The sequence below is a fragment of the Callorhinus ursinus genome, unplaced genomic scaffold (assembly GCF_003265705.2).
Source record: "Callorhinus ursinus isolate GAN/ISIS: 27379988/994484 unplaced genomic scaffold, GSC_fseal_2.0 scaffold87, whole genome shotgun sequence".
Classification (NCBI taxonomy): domain Eukaryota; kingdom Metazoa; phylum Chordata; class Mammalia; order Carnivora; family Otariidae; genus Callorhinus; species Callorhinus ursinus.
In genome coordinates this window covers 1,017,275-1,030,418 of record NW_027397149.1, presented here as the reverse complement: position 1 = coordinate 1,030,418, position 13,144 = coordinate 1,017,275, and the positions used below count along the sequence as shown (strand labels likewise).

Sequence of the window (13,144 nt, the reverse complement as noted above, 5' to 3'; positions counted from 1 at the left end):
AATCACGGCTACTCGCCGCCGGAAGCCCCTGCGGTGGCTCGCAACTATCCCGCCCTCTAGGGTTCGCCTCAGGGACCTGCAAGAATGTGTCCCGTGGCGGAGGACGCATGCGCGCAGGCTGGCAACCCAGCCGTGGACGTCGCGGCCCGCGCCCCGCTCGAACTCTGGCGCCGGAGGCACTGGCGGCGGTGGCGGTCGGACGAGCTGCTGGGCGCGGCTGGGCACTGGACTCCCCGCGCCTTCTGGCTCTCGGGTTTCCAAGGAAGGATTTGCGTAAGTGCAGACTTTTCGCCTCGTTTTCCACCCACAACCATGAATTTTGGTACGAATCAAGCAGTGATTCAATAGATTTACCCCCAAATTTCCTTGAATTGAATATTCTAAGTGAGCTTCACTTTCTGCAGTTTCTTGCCTCGGGTTGTTTCGCGCCCTGTGGGGTGGGGTGGTCGTTTTTGTGGATTTCAGGACTTGAACTCAGTTTGTCAACGGTGCTTTACCGTCTGGTCACTTCTGTCACTCCTGTAGGTCTGGACCACGCTGTCTGGATGTAGACCGTCATGGTGCACTCACCTCTTGCTGAGCCCAAATCCGCCATGTGAGGTGCAGATGCCAGGTGACATATGTGCCCTCTAATGTCAAATCTGAGCCGGGAGACCAGCTCAGATGTTCCTTACTTTGTAACTCAACACATCGGAGTGGGCGTTAAAGGCGTGTTCAGTCTTTTACCTTGTCAACTTCACCCACGGTTCCACCCACCCAATGTCCTGTGATTCACCTGCCTGTGAAGTAGTTACCTGTCCCTTCTGGAAGCTTAACCAGGGATGAATATCCCATCTTTGAGCTCCTGGTAGGGCCCTGGTTTAGAGATTATGTCCAACCTATTAAAAAACAAAACAAGTGTTAGACCAGTGGTTCTCAAATTTTTTGGCCCTGGAATCCTTTTACATTCTTAAAAAGTGAGGCCCAGGGATGCCTGGCTGGCCCAGTCGGTAGAGCTGCAACTCTTGATCTCGGGGTTGTAAATTCGAGCCCCATGTTGGGTATAGAGATTACTTAAAAAATAATTAACAGATCTTTAAAAAAAAGGTAAAGCCCCAAAGATCTTTTGTTTATATGGGTTGTGGGTTGTGTCTATTCAGTAGTTATTGTATTAGAAATTAAAACAAATTAAAAATATTTATTAATGCACTTCACAATTGCAATAACAAATCCATCGAGACAGAAGGTAGATCCGGGCTTGGTGAAGGGTTGGTGAATTGGGACTATGGCTATTAGGTATGGAGTTTCTTTTTGGGTGATAGAAATGTTCTGGAATTAGTGTGATAGTTGCACTACGTAGTGAATATACATAGTGAACTGAAAACCACTGAAGTGTACACTTAAAAATGGTAAATTTTATGTTGTGTGAATTATATCTCCATTTAAAAATATGCTCAAAAAATTACAATAACAAACCCATTACAGATAATATAAATAACATTTTAATTTTAAAAATAACTTTTCCAAAGCAAAAAATATATATAGTAAGAAAAGTGGCACTGTTTTACATGTTTACAAATATAATGCCTGGCTTAAGAGAAAATAGCTGTATTCTCCTATTTGCTTCTGCATTCAGGGTGTTGTGATATCATTATGTCATATAGCTTCTTGAAAACTCCACCATATACTCAAGAAAGGATGCAAGGGGAAAAGGCAAATGGCATCTTAGTTTTATTATGAAAATAGTTTTGGCCTTGCAGACCCTCCCCCTAAGGTGTCTCAGCAACCTCCAGAATTTCCTGGACCACACTTGGGAAACCACGGACTTAAGACGATTGGCAGCTTGGTCTTCCCCACACTTCAGGAAGGGCTCTTCATATTTTCATATTTGTTGCCAGTCCCCAGATATTTGGTAAGATACCTGCCAGAAATGGTTCTGTTGGTGGTTGTAGTTTAGGGAATTTGACCTTTGCTGTCTCCTGGGTGACCGCATCAGCTTGTGCAGATTCGGGCTTCTCTATTCTCCGGAATGCTCAAGATGCCTGGCTCTGTGTTTACTTAAAATGGCTCTTTCCCTGCTACCCTCTGCAGTGGGAGCTTGAGGACTCAGTACCAGCCTCTGTGGAGTTCCTGATGATCCACATGAGGAAATAGTCATAGTTCTATATGACCCAGTTAATTTGGTTAATTTGGTGACCTCCTGTAGGGAGGGTCTTGAGGAGGGCTTTTTTAAAGTAATTTCTACACCTGACATGGGCTCGAACTTACAACCCCAAGATCAAGAGTCCCATGTTCTACCAACTGAGCCAGCCAGGCGCCCCTAGCTGGTGGAGGCTGGGTGGGTGGTGGGGGAGGGGAGGAGTGTTCTTTTTGAAAGTTTGCTTTCGGCTCCAGGTTGCCATCAGAGGAGCTGTGGGCTCTCTTTGTAGCTTGTGGGCCTCTGGGCCCTTCATTCCAGACATGTTCCAGAGCACACTTCCTACTTGGGGAGACCTCAGGCATGCCCCTGTTCCAGGCCACCTTCTTCATACACATAGCTCAGTTATCCCTATATAGCATTCAACCACTGCACAATGAGGCCAGTTGTTTTCATGTAACAGTAAAGTCTTAGAAATTAGATTTCTAGATGTATGAGCTCAATACATCTTAGAGAGCATGTGACCCAGAGAAGCTCATTTTACAAATGGGTGATTGAAACCCAGAGAGGTTAAGAGATTTGAATGAGACCATGTAGCTGTGCAAAAGTAGGACTTAGCTTTCCCAAGTCCCTGGGCAGTACTCTGTCAACTCACTATGACCTCTAGTAGCTAATAGCTAAATTCCCTGCATTCCTCAGTAATCATTTTATCTGATTTTGGTCAGCAAACTCCTTCACTGCCTGCTATTGTCCTAACTCCCCACCCCCAGCCCTCCTAGGTTTTCTCAGGTGCAACAGGTAGTTTATATGTCTGGCTAGGCTGTAGTCGAGCATTCAATCAAAACTAATCTAGGTGTTGCTGTTGAACACCGGGGCTCTTGACTGGCTCCGTTGGTAGGGCACGCCACTCTTGATCTCAGGGTGGTAAGTTCAAGCCCAACCTTCGGAGTAGAGATTACTTAAAAAAAAAAAGTTGAACACATAGAAACAGTAGAATGTGGTTGCCAAAATCTGGGAAGTATGGGAAATGGGGAGATGTTAGTAAAAGGGTGCAGACTTTCCACTGTGTCGCATGGTGACTAAAGTTGAAAATACTGTATTGTATGATTGCGATTTGCTAACTTAGTAGATCTTAAGCATTCTCACAAAAAAAAATTTTTTTAAAGGGTAACTATTGATAAAATAAGATATGGGAGGTGACTGGGTGGTTTAGCCAGTTAAGTGTCTGCCTTTGGCTTGGGTCATGATCCCAGGGTCCTGGGATAAAGCCCCGCATTGGGTTACCTGCTCTGTGGGGAGTGTGCTTCTCCCTCTCCCTCTGCCCCTCCCCCTTGCTTGTATGTTCTCTCTCTCTCTCTCAAATAAATAAATAAAATCTTTAAAAATAAATAAGATATGGGGATATAATATACAGCGTAGGGAATATAGTTAATAATATTGTAACAATTTTTTTAAGATTTTATTTATTTCTTTATTTATTTGAGAGAGAGTTCAAGTATGAGCAGGGGGGAGGAACAGAGTCTGCTGAACATGGAGCCCAAGGCGGGGCTCGATCTCACAACCCTGAGACCACAGCCTGAGCCGAAACCAAGAGTTGGACGCTTAACTGACTGTGCCACCCAGGCACCCCAACCGCTTCATAATGTATTTAAAGAGTGAATCACCATGTTGTATACCTGAAACTAATACAATATTCTATGTCAATTATTCTTCAAAAAAATTTTTTAAGGTAACTGAGGTGATGGATGTGTGAGTTAACTTGATTGTGGGAGTCCTTTCACCAGGTATACGTATCAAATCGCATTGTACACTTCAAAAATATTAGAATTTTATTTGTCAATTATACTTCAATAAAGCCGGAAAAAAATTTTAAGAAAATTAAGTTACTAAAAGTGTAAAATTTGATAATATAATACATTAATTTACAAGGAAGCAAAAGAACAAAACTGGGGTTTCCCTGAGGAAGAAGAAATTCCACCCATGGACTGCAGCACACCCTCCTGCCCTCGAGTTTCCAGATGGCCAGCCTGCCCTCCAGATTTTAGATTTGCCTCACCCGCCTCCACAGTGTGGAGCCAATTCTTTGCAATAAATCCCTTTATCTATAGGGGTCGCCTGGTTGGCTCAGTCGGTGGAGCATGCAACTCTTGATCTCGGGGTTGTGAGATCAAGCCCTGTGTCAGGCCCCCCCGCTGGGCATAGAGCCTGCTTAATATTCTCTCTCTTCCTCTGCCTTTCCCCCCCCCAAAATTAATTAATTTAAAAACAAGGCTAATTTTTCCTTGTACTCCTCATCTTAGAGAGGATCCAACTCTTCCCAGTTGCCGATACTAAACATGGTAGTTCTAGACTTTCCTCCTTCACGCACCTTCATGCGTTCATTTATCAAGTTCTTCTGAGTCCACCCTCCCCCTTGAATCTCTCAAATTCCTCCCTCTCTTCTCTCCTCACATTGTTGCCTTTGTTCAGATAATCTATCATCACTGATCTAGACCTATTCTCTTAACTATTACCCTGCTTCACCTTCTATCCATTTTCCCTACTTATACCAGAAAAAAATGACTTTCTTATAAATCCTTATCAATCCCTTGCGTGAAATTTTGGTTAAATGGCTTCATGTAGCCCATAAAATAAATAAAGTTTCAATATTTAGCATGACATTCATGGTCCCTGCCTGTCCATGAGCTTCATCTTTGCCGAGTTGTACTTTGCATTTTAGCTGTGCTAAACCACTTGTCATTTTCATATGATCGTATTTCTGCATAACCTGGGGCCTGAGCCCAGTACTGGGCCCCTGTACGCATGTGCGCACGTGGACACACACACACACACACCCCTCTTCCTTCACCAAGTCTTCCCTTAGCCTAGAGGAAAAGAATCCAACTTTCAGTGGTCTTTGTATTCTGAAGCACCTAGCAGAGAATATTTGATAAATGTAGGATTAGCTCAGTTTAGCAATTTTCAAACTTTATAAGTAAAGAAAAATTTTCTTTAAATCAAATCTTTTACAAAAGCCTAATATGTAGGCTAGACAATAGCCAGGAATCCCATTACTTCATCCTCTTCTGCTGCTTCTGCCTCTAAGGTACGAGTGCGTCCACCCGGCCCCGTGTGAAAGCCGCTAGCTTAAAGCGTGTCCTGAAGTTGACCAGATAGCTCTATCAGACTCAGCCATACAAAGGAACAAAGTCCTGACACGTGCTACAGCATCGATGAACCTTGCAAATATGCTAAGTGGGAGAAGCCAGACACAAAAGGCCACGTTATTGTATGATTCCCTCTACGTGAAACGTTGGGAATAGGCACATCCATTGAGACAGAAAGTAGATGGGTGGTTACGAGGAGCTGGAGAAAGGAATGGGGGGGTGACTGCTTAATGGGGATGAGGTTTCTTTCTGAGCTGATGACAGTATCCGGGAATTAGAGATGATGGTTGCACAATCTGTACTAAAAACCACTGAAATGATACACTTTAAAGGGGTGAATCTTATGTGCTTTATATCTCAAAAAAATGTAATTACAGTGACATAATTATTCCATTCCATGGAATTGTTTGAGAGAAATAAAGAAATTGTTATAAAAACAAGCTAGGTATGAGTTTACTTCTATAATGTTAGTATTTCTTTCTAAAATTACATGTAAGGGGGCGCCTGGGTGGCTCAGTTGTTAAGCATCTGCCTTCGGCTCAGGTCATGATCCCGGGGGTCCTGGGATGGAGCCCAGCATCAGGCTTCCTGCTCAGCAGGGAATCTGCTTCTCCCTCGCCCTCTCCCCCTGCTTGTGTTCCCTCTCTCACTGTGTCTCTGTCAAATAAATAAAATCTTTTAAAAATAATAAAATAGGGCGCCTGGGTGGCTCAGTTGGTTGGGCGACTGCCTTCGGCTCAGGTCATGATCCTTGAGTCCCTGGATCGAGTCCCGCATCGGGCTCCCTGCTCGGCGGGGAGTCTACTTCTCCCTCTGACCCTCCCCCCACCATGTGCTCTCTCTTTCATTCTCTCTCTCTCAAATAAATAAATAAAATCTTTAAAGTAATAATAATAAAATAAAATTACATGTAGGGACGCTAGGGTGGCTCAGGCAGTTAAGCCTCTGCCTTCAGCTCAGGTCATGATCCTGGGGTCCTGGGATCGGGTCCCACATCAGGTTCCTTGCTTGGCGAGGAGTCTGCTTCTCCCTCTGCCTACCGTTCCTCCTGCTTGTGCTCTCTCTCTGACAAATAAAATCTTTAAAAAATAAAAATAGAATTATGTTTACATAATTGTTATCTTTGTCTGACTGGGGAGAAATGTGACTCCGGCACTCCCCATGATGTGAATCAATCTTTTGGGAGCACTGAGTGACCTCCCCCACCCCCAACCACCACCACCAAAAGACAAAACAAAAAACCGTCACAGCCTTAGGACTGGCAACTAGAGTCCTAAGAATTCTCTCCAAAGCACCTTTATATCCCTGATGTATCTCTGCAGCCACTCTGTTGCTTCTGGAACACTAAGCAGCCCCCTAAGTTCATGGAAACCCACGATGGAAATCTACCCCTCTTGTAATGCCCTTGTTTGAGGATGGTATTGGCAGAGGAGAAGCTGTTGAGGAGGTGGTGGCTTCCTAGGGAAACAAGCCCAATTTTGAGCGAGCTAAACTAAGCAAGGACACCAGTGCTTCTGGGCAAAGGCGGCAGGCGGGGGGGCGAGGGGGGCGGTGGAAACTAGGCTGGAGTAACAGGCAAGGTCCTTGACACAAACATAGGCCATGCTTTGGGAGTCAGGTGGATTCTGGGAAAGAGCAAAGGAAAATGGCCCAGGCCAGAGACAGCAAGTGAGTTAAAGTCAAGAGCCTTTTTTGGTGGAGAGGCACTATCTCAAGGGGAGAGCAGGGTGAGAGAGTGGAACATCTGGGCGTTTGGCGATGAGCCACAGCTAGGCCTTACCGCCAGCCTTAGAACACCAGTTTGGGTAAACAGTCTCAGGAGCTATCCTTGAAGAAAAGAGTCGGTACAAGCCCGAATCTTATCTCCTCTTGAAAAATTATGAAGAAAAGCCCAAGACTTTTGCACCTCTCTCTCTCTCTCTCCCCCCCTGCCACTCTTCCCCAGAATGACGTCCGTCCAACAGATAGCCAGAAACGAGCTTCGCACCTCCAGAGCCAGAGCCAGGAGGCAGATCCCAGCGGCACACCCCCACAGACACAGGCGATAGCTATGTCCTTTTAGCTTTTTTATTGAGCCATGTGGATGAGGTTCATGGTAAAGAGGTTCTCACACCCCCTTGCGGTGCCCGGTCTGGGACGAAGCTGAGGCTCAGCAACTGCCACAGTCACTGGGGTAGATGTCCCAATGCAGGCTGATGGCGTTGATGAGGGAGCCAGCGCGGCCACTGATGAATCGAAGCACAGTGTTGGGGTACAAGGGGACAGCATTGAAACCCCTGCCTCTGCCTTTCCCAAAAGGCAGGTAGCGGCCCTTGTCAGTCACGAAGACCAGCCGCTTCACGTAGTAGTTGTACTTGCCAGACACCTGGATCACTGACTCCCCAGGGTGCAGGAAGATCTCCTTCAGGTTTCCCCGCGTGCCACCCACATAGTCGCTCCACACCTTGCCATAGCGGACCTGGAGCCTAGGGGCCGGGCGGGGAGGGAAGGAAGACTGACGCTGAGTGGGGTGATCCGAATTCAGGACCCTTTGGCCTAGCCGCCGAGACCTGCAAACTGGTGACAGGGGTGACAGGTCTCCTGCCAGTCCCACAGTGTGTGAGGGATGAGTGAGCCCTTGAGATCATACAGGGAACTTCAACTCATTTTGCCGACAAACACATAGGCTCAGAAAGGAAAAGTCACTTAGCCAGAGTCACCCAGACCAGACCAGTGTTGGAGCTTGATTTTGAAATCTAGATTCCTTGGGGCGCCTGGGTGGCTCAGTCGGTTAAGCGGCTGCCTTCGGCTCAGGTCATGATGGGATCGAGTCCCACATCGGGCCCCCTGCTCGGCGGGGAGCCTGCTTCTCCCTCTCCCTCTGCCTGCCTCTCTGCCTACTTGCGCTCTCTCTGTCAAGTAAATAAATAAAATCTTTAAAAAAAAAAATCTAGATTCCTGCTATGCCCCCCCCCCCCCCCCCCACCCACACCCCCTGCCCCATGTGAAAGGAGCAGAGGGATCTTTCTGGAAGGTTCTCATGAGGGCAGAGACTTTGTTGTCCCAGGATATAGTCCAGGATCAGAAGGATACACATTTTTGGAAGACGCATCAGCAAAGATGGAGGATGCCAGAGGGGCCTTACACCTTGGATGGGGCCAAACCAGCCACCTTCCAGGCGCCTGAACAGCTATGGTATATGACCTGCCCAAGGTTGCATGTGCTGGAGGCTGTGGCAGTGCTGGCCTCAGATCTCTGTCCTCTAACCACTGTCACATATTATCATTGGGACTTCCTGACTGGAACAGACGTAACCCAAAGTGACTGAGAACTTTCCAGTTTAGCAAGATCAGAGAGGATCCCCAAACCCAGAGAAACACAAAGAATCTTACCCTACGATGTAGTATCTGTTGACCCGGATACGGATGGCGGTGATGGGGCCTGCCAGCTGGTAACCAGAATGGGAGAATCGCTGCCCTCCTCTGCCTCCATACTCTCCATTGGAGGAGGAGGACGTAGCCTGAACTGGAGGGGACAGCAGGAGTCAGAAGGAGAAATCTCAAGAGCTCAGTTTCTCCCCACCATCCCTATACCTCCCACAACTCAGTGCCCAGCACTCCAAGCCAGCTTGGCCACCAGCAGTGCAGGAGGCTGCCTTCCCATGACGCTAGTGTTGGGTTCCTGGCTTCTCACTTACTGGCACTGGCTGAGGCGGATGCACAGAGAAGGGCAAGAAGAGCAGTGGTCAACATCCTGGCGCTGAAGTGGAAAGAAAGGAGAAAGTCAAGGGTTAGCCTTTTTCCTCTGGACTTCATTTAGCCAGGCATCCCTGACCTCCAGTGGAGACTCAGCCTTCTTTGTCCTTCAACTGAGACCTAACTGACCTGGTCTTGGGTTTAGAAAGGATTGTCCCTAGTCTCTGGTCCTGCTCCTAGAAGACTGTCTTCTGTGTCCTTAACCCCTCTGTCCTCCCTGGTACGGAGGTAGCCAACTCCCTTCTTCCATCCCAGATCGGAAGATCAATCCTAACCCTCTATCTGGACCAAGCTGTGTTAAGTCCTGTTCCCTCCTGGCACGAAGCAGGAAAGGAGTTTGCAAAGAAGTAGAGACCATCTCCAAATCATAGAGATGGTTGAGTTTCCCAAACCAGGAGTCTGAGCAAAACCTAACTGAAATCGGCCTGTGATGGACTGGCCTGGCTTGGGGGACATCTGGGGCAGAGTTCAAATTCTTAGCTTTGCGCTGGTCTCTGATCAGAAGGAAAGGAGCATTTTAGAGTTGCGTCTCTGTGTCACCCAGGGAGTGGAGTTGATGATAGATGAGACTGTGCCACCATCAGAGTAGTTCAAGCGGAGGTGGATATAGACTGAGAGATTGCGGAAGGAGTTTGGACCAGCTCAAGATAGTAGATGCCAGATGCCTGCTCTATGTGTCGTTCTTTCTCCACTAACACAAATCCGGCCACATCGATGACCCCGAGCATCTCAGGTATCCCCAGTCCTTCCACCGAGACCCAGATATTTTTGCACCTCACTCAGATGCAGAGGCGCCAGTTAGCTGACACACAGGTCTCCCCTGCTGCTCAATCCAGGCAGTTTTCTGTCCAGCTCAGCTTGAATTCCCCCTAACTCGAACCCAGCCATCCCTGTCACCCGTTAGCTCAGGCCTCTGTCACCCCTCACCTGCCAGTTTCAAGTGCAAAGTAACCCCCCTGAAACTCTCAGATCTTTTATACCAGGTCCAAGCCCTCCCCCTGCTCTTTATCGTGTGAACCTCACCTCCTGAGCAAATATGATCAATCTCTCAGGGTCGATTGTCAGGCAGGGTCTGGAACTTTTTATCCTACCTCTCCCCGCAAGGGTTACAGGTCACAGTGTGGGGTCCACTTGGGGCCAAGGCCCAGATCTCAGGACAGGCAGAATAAACTTGAGAAAAGGGACCAGAAGCTTTGGGTGGGCAAAGTTACTAATCACTTCCAGTGTGGTCTAAGGTTCTCCCTCCCCTCCTTGGGTGTTCTGCAGGTGCTCTTTCCTGCAAGCTGTCATCTTTCAGGATAAACACTGTCCTCTCAGGGCATTTGAAATATAGATTCTCCTGGAAAGGGATTACACTCCCAACGCCCTATACTTAAGAGTGTCTACTATTTTCCAGGCAATTTTTTCTCTGTCTTCCCTGTTACTTTATATGGAAAAAAAGTCCACAAACATATAGAAAAATTGAAAGAATTATACAGTGAACACCCACATACCCCCATGTCAATTCTACCATGGTTAATACTTTGCTGTACTTGTTTTTTTTCCCCTCCATCCATCCATCCCCAACCTGCCAGACTGTTCACAAACCTTTTCTGAAAAGGTAACATGGTGTTGCAGGTGGACACTGAACTCCTGTAGATCCCCCTCCTGGGAACAGAGGTCCAGAGGGCAAGTGGAAAGCTAAGGAAGTAAAAGTAAACAGGTCGTCCTTTGGGGGCAGTTCTGGGCTAGGGGCCTTAGGACTTCCATCCAGGAGCTATGGCCGAATTTTCTGGGGGCTACAGCCCACACTGGACAGTTGCTCTTTCCCATAGGTCTGAAACCTCCCCAGGGTTGATGTCATAGATTTCTTCTCTTTGGAGGCCCTTCCCTTCCACCTAAGTCCCTAAGACAGACCCCTGAGTCCTACTTCCTGACCCCTCTAAGACTGGCTCTTTGACCCTCTGAGTCAGCAGATCCTCCCAAGCAGAGGGAAGGATGGAGCCCAGGGAGGGGCTGGAGTCATTAGCCTCAGTTTTTAAGGACTAGTAGCTGGACACACAGGGCACCCACCCATCCCAGGCTCACCATCTAGGACTGAGGACTCCTCCCAAGAACACAAGGGAGCCACACCCTAAGGAGCCGGCAATAGGAGAGGGCTCTTCACTGGAGATTCCAGAACACGTTGTCTGAGGGCTCCTCTCCAAGTTCCAAAACAAGCCTGTCCTGCTGACATAACTTCTTCATTCCAGATGTTTTGTTCTGTCTCTTGTCCTCTCTGGCTTTCCTTTCTTTCCCGACTCTCTCTTTGTCTTGATCTCTTCCCCTCATCTCCTGTTCTGAGGATTTTTCTTTATATTCCCTCTCTCCGTGCCTTTTTCCGTCTGCCTCTTCTCTTTGTCTCTCCTCCTCCCCCAAACTGTCTCTCTTTCCTGTCTCCTCTCTCACTATTGTTTGTCTCTCTCCTCTTCCTTATTAGGAGTATATCCCACAGGATGGAACCAAACACCAGATACCAAAGATGGCAGCTCTGAGAGGTCTGAGGTGAACACCTTGGGAGAATGCCCTCGTCCTTCCATGCATGACATATCTGGGACCCTCCGAACAGAGGCCCCCACACTTGTCATAGGTTCACTCTGAAGCACTGACCCCACCCATGCAGAGAGCCAGAGTCTCCCCCATGCCTGCAGACTGGTCCCTGGGTTCCCCACAGCAGGCCCTCCAGCCCCTCTCTGGAGGGTAATAGAGGCCTTTCTTCCAGTGGGAGGGTTCTCAGGGTTCATCCTCTGTCGGTCCCAGAGACCAGATAGGCCGTGGTGCGGCTAATGTGGGGACGTCCAGGGTTTGCTCTGATGCGGTGCCTGAAGAGCCAGGAGGAAAATGGTGGAGGCAGGATACCCGGCCCACTTCTGCTTCCACTTCATTAGCTCCTGTTTGAACTTTCCACATTTTACCCATGTGTCTCCTGGGGGCCTACCTGCCTTTGTCCTACAGGCAGTGGGGGTCACCCCCGTCGGGTCCCACAGGCAGTGAAAGACCAAAGCCTCCCCAGGCTTTCTGCTGTTGCAGGCAGCTTACATTCTCTCCCTGTCTTCTCTGCCCTCTTGGCAAAGCAACTTACTCAACACATTTATGGAGCATCTGTGTGTTGGTGACACAGCTCTAGATGCTGGAGAGACAGCCACGGAGGAGAGTCCCAGGTACCTGAGGAGCTTTAGCTCCAGGCTCCGGGGGGGCCGTCAGACAATCGAACAACTGTTGGCACATGACAAGCCGTGAGGAACTAAAGCAGAGTGAGCCTCCAGCGGGGCTGGGGAAGGCGCTCCTCTGCCCCAGAGGCCCCCCTGCTCCGGTAACGTTCGCGAAAACCTGACTGAGCGATGGAGAGAAGACAGGTGTTTGGGTGAAGACTGGACCAGGAGAAGGCACGAGCAGCAAAGCCCTGAGCAGGGGTGTGCGGGGTGGTGTGCGGGCAGAGTAGAAACGGCGGGGGGATGGGGGGGGCTGTAGTAAGTGTGGAAGCCAGGGGAGGGGAGGTCAGGGTGATGGTAAGTGTGGAAGCCAGGGAGAGGGGAGGTCAGGGGGCAGATGGTGCAGGGCCTGGGAGGCGGTGGTCAGGAGTTTGGATTCCTCCTGATGGTGAGGGGAGCCATGGAGGGGTTTTGCCTTTTTTTAAAAGTGGCAAATGGAGGGGCGCCTGGGTGGCTCAGTCGGTTGAGGTGGGACTCGTGGTTTCACCCAGGTCGTGATCTCCGGCTGCGGGATCAAGCCCGCCTCGGGCTCCCGCGGAGTCCGCTTGTCCCTCTCCCTCCCCCTCTGTCCTTGGCTCGATCGCTCTCTCAAAAAAATAAATAAAATGTATTTTTTAAAGATTTTATGATTTTATTTGAGAGAGAGAGAGCACAAGGAGGGGGAGCGGCAGAGGCAGAGGGAGAAGCAGGCTCCCGGATGAGCAGGGAGCCGGATGCAAGGGCTCCATCCCAGCACCCTGGGGTCATGACCTGAGCCGAAGGCAGACGCTTAACCGACTGAGCTACTACCCAGGCGCCCCAATAAAAAAAATTTTTTTTTAAATAAAAAAATGTTGAATGGAGCTTGGTGGGGTTGGGGGGTGGTCAGAGTGCAGCGCGAGCTCTCGCACACACCCTACCCCCCCCATGCCACACCCG

The 13,144-nt window shown here is 48.8% G+C and overlaps 2 protein-coding genes across 2 annotated transcripts in view; one reads left to right on the top strand and one right to left on the bottom strand.

Annotated features, from left to right (window-relative positions):
* Nucleotides 1-75: 75 nt before the first annotated feature.
* The window catches only part of CUNH16orf54 (chromosome unknown C16orf54 homolog), a 28,648-nt gene continuing 15,579 nt past the window's right edge, over nucleotides 76-13,144 (top strand). Inside the window, exon 1 of the mRNA XM_025853918.2 lies at nucleotides 76-273. Coding sequence (XP_025709703.1) covers nucleotides 85-273 — 189 coding nt within the window. The 5' untranslated portion in view covers nucleotides 76-84. The remainder of the gene's footprint in view (nucleotides 274-13,144) is intronic.
* Nucleotides 7,385-8,993, bottom strand: ZG16 (zymogen granule protein 16). Its single transcript, XM_025853928.2, has 3 exons — nucleotides 8,939-8,993; nucleotides 8,634-8,766; nucleotides 7,385-7,727 (listed from the first exon to the last, which is right to left on the bottom strand). Exons 1-3 carry the CDS (start codon nucleotides 8,991-8,993, stop codon nucleotides 7,412-7,414), a joined length of 504 nt encoding a protein of 167 aa, XP_025709713.2. The 3' UTR covers nucleotides 7,385-7,411.